The 8,239-nt window shown below is 39.1% G+C and overlaps 1 protein-coding gene across 1 annotated transcript; it reads right to left on the reverse strand.

The window, feature by feature from the left end:
* LOC104777196 (bystin) lies at positions 64-2,689 on the reverse strand. Its single transcript, XM_010501409.2, has 11 exons — positions 2,484-2,689; positions 2,157-2,381; positions 1,908-2,034; positions 1,759-1,810; positions 1,330-1,657; positions 1,126-1,205; positions 988-1,035; positions 724-870; positions 561-633; positions 404-479; positions 64-309 (listed from the first exon to the last, which is right to left on the reverse strand). The coding sequence occupies exons 1-11, from the start codon at positions 2,598-2,600 to the stop codon at positions 245-247; spliced, it is 1,338 nt and encodes a 445-aa protein (XP_010499711.1). The 5' UTR covers positions 2,601-2,689; the 3' UTR covers positions 64-244.

Below are 8,239 nucleotides of genomic sequence, written 5' to 3' on the forward strand. Positions count from 1 at the left end.
CAAAATAAAATTAATAAAAATCTTTTGAAATTCGTGCAAAATGTAAATATTTAAATAATCACATCAATAAATGTCGTCTACTAGATTCTTTATATCAAAAAGATGAATTAAACTAAAACCCATGTTTAAAAGATACACTATCATCATGCAACAAAAATATTCAATCTCTCACTTGAATAAGAAATACAACAACCATGACAAAACTGGGGATTCCCAAACAAGATGAATCATCAATTCATCATCATCAGTCCTCTTCCATTGGTACTTCAGGAATGTCAAACCTGTCTTCTTTAGCTGGTACTGGGACAAGTGAGTTGCTGTTAAGGAGATCAAATAACATAACTTGGATTTCATAATCCCATATACTAAAAGTAAATTTCATTGAGAATTTAGGAAAGGATATAATTATCCAACATAGGATCTTCTTTCTCTCCACGGTTTCTGCTACCCTTAAGCTCTCTCTGAATCTCAGGAGTTACCTACAATTGACATTGAAAAAGCCGAATAAGTAGTGATCTACAAAACATACTTTTCACTTTTCTAAAGTTAGAAAGCCTTACAAGGTGATGCTTTTGCCTCTGGAGGAGAGTTTGGAGATGTTCTTTGTCTTCTTTTAGTAATTCATACTTGTACCTGTACATCGGTTCAAACATGTGTTTACAAATTAATTTCACAGTTTCTATCTGATTTCTCAAACATCTTTTATAAGAAGGAGAAGATTACCGTTGCACAAAGGTAAGAAGAGACTGGTGCCAAATCACAGGCATAACTCTTATATCATCGACAAATCTCATGAAGTGAGCAACTAATGCGTCAAGTACTCGGTACGGCATACAATATTTCTTCTCCAAAAGAACTTTAACAAAGTAACTGCGTGAAGAAAAGGCTTATCAGGACATTCTTACAACTATTACATTAAATGGGAGAAGGCGATCTCACTATCTGACTTTCTCTGTTATAAAAGTCAATAGAATAGTACACGTTTACCTTGTTGTGCCACAGTAATCCATCTCAGCCAGCTTGTGCAAGGCAACACTGCAATACATGTCAAGAAGTTTATAATATGCAACGAATAATCTGAAGATTGTGGAAGATGTTCTATTAATGAAATATTTGTTACCATACCATGAGTGGAGCATAGGGATCGAACACTTTTCAAGAATGCTCCCTACAATTACAGCTTCTCTGAGATTGCATGTCCCCGACTGAATGAACAAAAAAATACCCAAGGAACTAGTAAGAAAACATTCACATTCTGATGATAGATTTCTCAGGAAAACATTACTGTAAAGAGGTTGGTGGATAATTCTGGAAGAGGAATATATATACCTTACAAAGAGGGAATAGTATCCCTTGATTGAAGGCACTAGGCTTGAACAGGGACTTCTTTAAAGACTGGTACAGAGAAAAATGCAGCTTCTTGTGCTTCCTAATATCCTCTCTCACTCGCGGAAGTAAAACATAGTTATAAAACCGTCGAACTTGTGTGTCTTTCAAGTTGGAAGCAAAGATTCTTGTGGCTTGGTACAAAGCGTTAGGTGACCATTTCTCTGGCTCGGTCAAGTATAATATATCCTCCCAGTGTTCCATTGAAGTAATAAGCTTAAATGCCTTGGGAATTTTCCCAACTGTATACTCACTCATAAACTTGCCAACACTGCATTAAGATCATCTCGAAAACATGAGAACCGCTTCAAAAAACTAAGTTGAAAGCTCTATTGATCTTGCGGTGGGAAGTAGAAAGAAACAAAACATTACCCTTTATATAATTTAGTAATGGCAGGATCCATTTTAGGATCAGGACGCTCCTCTGCAACAACAAGTTATGAGCTTTACAAATCAGCAAAGAAGTACAAAATCATCAAACAAAAGCTGCAGAAGCATTAAACACACAAATCTGTATCTACCTTCAGCCAAATCAGCATCACTATCTTTGATTTTCTTAATAATGATATCAGCGAGAGTACGCTGAGGAGGAGCATTCTTATTTAAGAATGACTCAAACAACTTCTCATCTTCCTCATTGATCTCCTCCTGAATCAAGTTACATCAAAATATATCAAAAACAGAATTAATGAAGCCTCCTAGTTCTAAGCATTTTCAATCTAAAGCCATCCATCCGTGAACTAATGCTAATATAGAATCAATACACTCACTTGTTTATCGAATTGGCTCTGAGTATCAAAGTTTCCATCAAATTCATCAATATCATCTGCTTCTTCCTCCTCCAGCACTCTCTTCTCCTCTCCCGCAGTAGCAGCGCCAGCAACAGCAAAAGCGGCGCTGCGAAGGTTTCTCTCGGCGTTCTCTTCATCTGCAACTTCCTTTTGCTGGGCAAGAGCTTGCTTCATGATCTTCGAGCTCATACCAGCTTCAATCAACTGCAATAATCACCAAAACCACAATCAATTAAGCATTCTAAAAGCTTGAATTTGAAAAAAAATGAGGAGACACATGAACGAACGGGAGATGTTTTGATTTACCTTCTCTTGCTTCTGATGGGTTTTAGGAACCTTTGATCGTTTCCTGGAAGAAGCAACGGAGGCGTCATCGGAGATAAAAGGCTGAGTGTTGACAATTCGATCTCGCTTCTTCGCCATTGTTGTTGAAAGAACGAAACGATGTTACCACAGGGCGGCAGATGAGAAAGAGAAGCAACCGAAAGAAAGGAAAAAAAAAAACCTAAAACCTTTTTGTTAAAACCCTAATTGAACATCTCTGTAAAGAAAAAACAAAACTTTTTCTGAAGGACAATGTTTTTAGCACCTATGGACCTTGATTCAGCCCATACGGCCCAATTGTTATTTAGACTTTGTTTTTTTCTCTGCAAAAGAAAACCTTCTGAATTTTTAGTCCACTCTATGAAATTGTAATCAAGTCTATGAAATCTAATTTTAATTTAGTCCACTCTATGAAATTGTAATCAACCTCAACCAAACGAACAAGCCCAATATAACCATCAGTCACAACTTTTTTTTTTTTTCTAAATAAAATTGATAAATAATATAATACAAATAGAAATTCTCGCAATGAGGACCTAAATCTACTCTTATATTCTAAAAAAATTAGTGACTATACAAGTTTTTTTGAAAATACACAAAGGATATAATGCAAATTAAATATAATTTCATAAGTTTGATCTGCATTTCTTACAAATTGAAGATAAACTTACAAAAAAAAAAAGAAAAAAAAAACTATTTGGAGGGGCTCTTTTGCAGAAAACCCTAAGACTCTTTCTAATTATGGTCTTCTTTTCCATTAAAAAATATCAGAAGGTGTGCCATGATCCGTTTCTGAGCAGTGAAAGTGTTATACGACCTATACCTTTATTATATATTGGGTGGATAGATCATGGGTCTTGGATAATAGAACAACTGAACAAGTAGCTAGGCAACTCCAGCATAAAACGATGGATCTTCTCGATCGGATTTAAGGATATACAACAAGGTTTATCGGGTTTTCATCTCAAAATTACATAGTTTATGTAGGCTATATACCATCCTTGGTGGAGATCAATGGTCGGTTGTGCTCTCATTTTATCAACAAAAAAAAAAACCCTTAGACATGGTTAAAATAAATGATAGATTGGTAGTAATAGCATGTTCGTGGAATTTGGCCAGTGGAACAGTGGAAAAATATCCGGTTATTCTCAATGATTCGGTGCCTCTGTGGGAGGATTTTCTCATTGGTAGGTTCCCGACTGAAGCGCCTCACGTAGCCAAGATCCATGTTATTTTGAACAAGATCTGGAACTTGGGGGATAAAAATATTAAGATCGATGTTTATGCACTTAATGAAACAACAGTCAAATTTCGTATCCGTAATGCGTCTGTGCTTTGCCAATGATTGTTTCGAAGTGGTCTCTGATAGCAGAGGAGGCCCAACCAGAGATTCACACAATGCCTTTGTGGGTTACAATCAAGAATGTTCAGCATTCAATGTACTCATGGGAGGGGCTTAGCTTTCTCGCAAGTCCGGTGGGTGAACCTAAGAGATTGCACCCGGACACTGAGCTAGTTACTAATTTTGAAGATGCTAAGATTTTTGTGGAAGTGGATCTTATGCAAGAACTACCAAAAACGTACTATTTTTCAGTGCGTGGAGTTGAAGCCTGTGTGCAATATGAATACCCTTGGCTGCCTAATCGTTGTGGATTCTGCCAAAAGTGGGGTCACTCTGCTGATGGCTGTTTGGCGAAGCTAGCAACTGCATCTTCGTCCCCTGTCTCTGTTACGAATACGGCTGTTACTGTTTGCGTTAATGTGCCGACCACCACGTCAGTGGTGGAGAAAACTATGCCTGTGGAGGAGACCTCTCTGCCAATGGTCGAGAGTGCGGGGAAAGTTACGGATCCTAGCTCTGTTACATCTTCTGTTCCATTGGCTACTGAACAGGTGGTTTTGGGAATTGCAGAGGAGTGGACAGAAGTTACTACTTTGGGTGGTAAAAACACGCAAGCAATGCAAAAAAAACTAGTTTATGGTGCTGTTCAAATTGCTTCTCCTCCCGGTTTGATGCTTTGCGGGATGCTGAGGAAGGGGAGATTGAACCTGATGCCGATCTTGCTACGGTTGAGAAGTTTGGAGCTCCTCCTGTCTCTGTAACAGGAACTGAGTCTGTCTTGGCGTCAGCTCATCAGCCATCAGCGCCTAAAGATCATGTTGCTCTTCGTGTGAAATAGCCGAGGAATTCGAAGGATGCTCATAAGTTTTTGTCTAGCTCATCTCAGAAAAATAAGGACGTTGGTCCTAGAAAGTTTTACAAAAAGAACTCCTCTCGCAACCGTTAATGTCGTGTTTTTTTGGGAATATTCGGGGTTTTAACAAGTCAAATAAACAGGATGTTGTTAGAAGTGGGTCAGGAAACATGGTTTTCAGTTTGGTTGTCTTTTGGAAACGAAGGTTCAAGAAAAAAATGTGGATCGTGTAATGAAAAAGGTTTTTGGTGATTGGCACCTTGTGTCTAACTATGCTTTCAGTCGGTTGGGACGAATCTGTTTTGTGTCAAGCCCGCAAACAAAGGTTCAGTTGTTTTCAAGAGTGGGGAGATGATTACTTGTTCTGTTCAGATGAGTGGTGGTGTGGATGAGATTTGGTGCTCTTTTATCTATGCTTATAATACTGCAGAGGAGAGGAAATCGCTTTGGGCTGATATTAAGAGGCAGCATGATTTAGCTTCATTTCGAGGTAAGCCGTGGGCTCTGTTTGGAGATTTCAACGAGACTCTGGACATTGAGGAGCATTCAAATGCTGGCTCCACTCCGTTGTTAACCTCTGGGATGCGTGATTTTCAAGACGTGGTACGTTACTGCTCTATTGGAATTGCGAGCTTTGGGTCCGTTGTTTACCTGGAGCAATAATCAAGAAAATGGTCTTATTTGTAAGAAGTTGGACAGAGTTCTTCATAATGTAGACTGGTCCCAATCTTTTCCACAATCATACTATTTGGTGGAGGCTGGGGGATGTTCTGATCATCTTCGTGGCAAGATTTACTTTGATTCTGAAGTACAACAGAAGAAGGGACCGGTTAAGTTTACGAATCTTATGGCTTCGCAACCAGAGTTCTTACGGAGTGTTGTAGACTATTGGCAGGATACTCCAGCTCTCTATCTTTCTACTTCTTCTTTGTTCTTTTTAAGCAAGAAACTCAAGCAGTTAAAACCTGTTTTACGGGAGCAAAGTCTCAACACGCTGGCTGATATTTCTCGACGAGCAACGGTTGCTTATGAGGATCTTTGTGCAAAACAGCTAGCGTCCCACTTGCATCCTACCCCTCAGGATGTGGTGGAGGAAGCAGCGACTCATGCTCGTTGGGAGCGGGTTGCAGGTTTGGAGGAGAGATTTCTCAAGCAACGCTCTAAACTTCACTGGTTGAATGTGGGGGACAAGAATAACCGAGTTTTTTACAATGCCATTACGGAAAGACAGTCTCAGAACTCGATTCATGAGATTGTTGATCCTAGTGGTAATTGTCTTACTGCTATGGATGATATTAAGGCTGAAGGGATTCAGTTCTTTTCACACTTGCTAACGCACAAAACGGCTGAGTTCACTGGTATCTCTGTTGAAGATTTAAGGGTTCTGTTGCCTTTTCGGTGTTCTGTGGACCAGCAACGTCGACTTCTTTAAGAGGTTTCAGCAATGGAGGTGAAACGAGTTCTCTTCTTTATGCCTTTAAACAAGTCTCCGGGTCCAGATGGTTTCACGGTGGAGTTTTTCAAAAGTACTTGGTTTATCCTTTGTTCGGATCTCACTAAGGCTGTCCAATCCTTTTTTGCGTTTGGTTTTTTGCCAAAAGGTGTTAATGCTACAATCCTGGCTCTTATACCAAAAACCACTTCGGCTAGTGCAATGAAGGACTACAGACCCATCTCTTGCTGTAATATCTTATATAAGATTATCTCGAAGCTTTTGGCGAACCGTCTCAAGACTATCTTGCCTGCTTTCATTGCACCAAACCAATCTGCATTCATAAAGGATCGGTTACTCATGGAGAACCTATTGCTTGCTACAGAACTTGTAAAGGACTATCATAAGGAGGGAGTGTCCTCCAGATGTGCGATGAAGATAGATATCTCAAAGGCTTTTGACTCGGTGTAGTGGCCATTTCTCTTAAATATATTTTCTGCTCTTGGTTTGCCGGAGGAGTTCATTCATTGGATTCATCTCTGTGTGTCTACAGCCACTTTCTCGGTTCAAGTGAATGGGGAGTTGGCGGGTTTTTTAAAAGTGAGCGAGGTCTGCGTCAAGGCTGTTCGTTGTCTCCCTATCTTTTTGCCATTTGTATGAACGTGTTGTCTGCTATGCTTGACCGTGATGCGGCTGCGCGCAAGTTTGGCTATCACCCTCGTTGTCGTAGCTTAAGCCTTACCCACCTCTGTTTTGCGGACGATATTATGGTGTTCTCTGATGGGAAAGCTTCTTCAATGGAAGGAATTTTAGAGGTCTTTAGGGACTTTGCTGCAATATTGGGCTTGTCAATCAGTTTGGAGAAATCAACTCTGTTTTTTGCAGGAGTTACTAGTCGCACTAGGGAGGACATCCTTCTTGTGGGTTCTGCAGTGCCCCGCTCGAGACTGTTCCTCATCTGTTTTTGATTGTGGATATACTTCATGTGTTTGGCAGGCTATGGCTCGATCCCTCTGCCCTCAATTTTACTCCACTCAACTCTCTCAACTCCTGATCCTCCTCTCGGGTACGAATGTCAAAGGCACAACTTGTTTTCTATTACGTCTTGCTCTTCAGGCCATAGTCCATACCATTTGGCTGGAGCGTAACCGTCGACGACATGGAGGCAATCCTAGTACAACAGCTCAACTCATTAAGTTTCTCGACTGATTGCTCCGAAACAAACTTCTTGCCTTGCAGCAGCATACCACAAAGTTTGCAGATGGACTTCAGCTCTGGCTCGCTTCTGATCCCTAATCTGAAATTTCTAAATACATTTACACTCTTTGAATAACGTTTAGAACAAGACTGCATCTTTTGTAATTACAAAAAGACTTTTTTTGGTTTGAATATATTTTTACATTCATTATAAAAAAAATAAAAAAAAAACAGTGGAAAAATAGTAAACCAGATTTTTTTGGCATAAAAAAATCGTATAGTAGATAAATTCCATCAAGTTTAAGGTAATCATGATCATTCAGAAGCATATTAAGGGATACCACTCGTGTAGTCGTGTTATATATGATGATATCTCACACACACAAGGCTTCTCGGAATATATTTGCTCCACACAAAACATTTTGAAAATGGGTTCAAAATTTACTTGCTATGTTAGTGACATATATCCCTGTTTTAAAAATCTCCGCCTAGCACCGATTACGCCCTGCAAAATCGCTAAGCCCACCCTCTCCACCTCGATTAATGACTAATCCCCGCCTAGCATTAATTATCTAACTATACCTGTCTAATTTGATTATAACCGTCTAATCTGATTAGTTTCCGCTTAATTTTGTATATAATGATTATTTTTAGAGTCAAATATAAATCAAATATGTATTTTTTTGTTATTTAGACATTTAAATTAAGAGTTTAGGATGTTTTACAATAAACAGAATTATACATATATTTAATACTATATATTTTTATTTTATTAATAATTTAATAAAATAATTCTAAAACTAGTCCTCGACTAATTTCCGTTTAATCTCCGATTTTCTCGCTAGGCGCTAGGTCCACCTCGACCGGCCGACTAGCGCCTAGCGATTTCTAAAACAGGGCATATATCTATGTAA

The sequence above is a fragment of the Camelina sativa genome, chromosome 3 (assembly GCF_000633955.1).
Source record: "Camelina sativa cultivar DH55 chromosome 3, Cs, whole genome shotgun sequence".
NCBI classification, from domain to species: Eukaryota; Viridiplantae; Streptophyta; class Magnoliopsida; order Brassicales; family Brassicaceae; genus Camelina; species Camelina sativa.

Excerpts from the sequence above, each read along its gene's own strand:
- LOC104777196 (XM_010501409.2), bottom strand. The coding sequence starts at position 2,600 with ATGGCGAAGAAGCGAGATCGAATTGTCAACACTCAGCCTTTTATCTCC. Across the intron at positions 871-987 it reads GATTACTGTGGCACAACAAG|TTACTTTGTTAAAGTTCTTT; the intron begins GTAAACGTGTAC and ends TTCTTCACGCAG. Across the intron at positions 480-560 it reads AGAGGCAAAAGCATCACCTT|GTAACTCCTGAGATTCAGAG; the intron begins GTAAGGCTTTCT and ends TGTCAATTGTAG.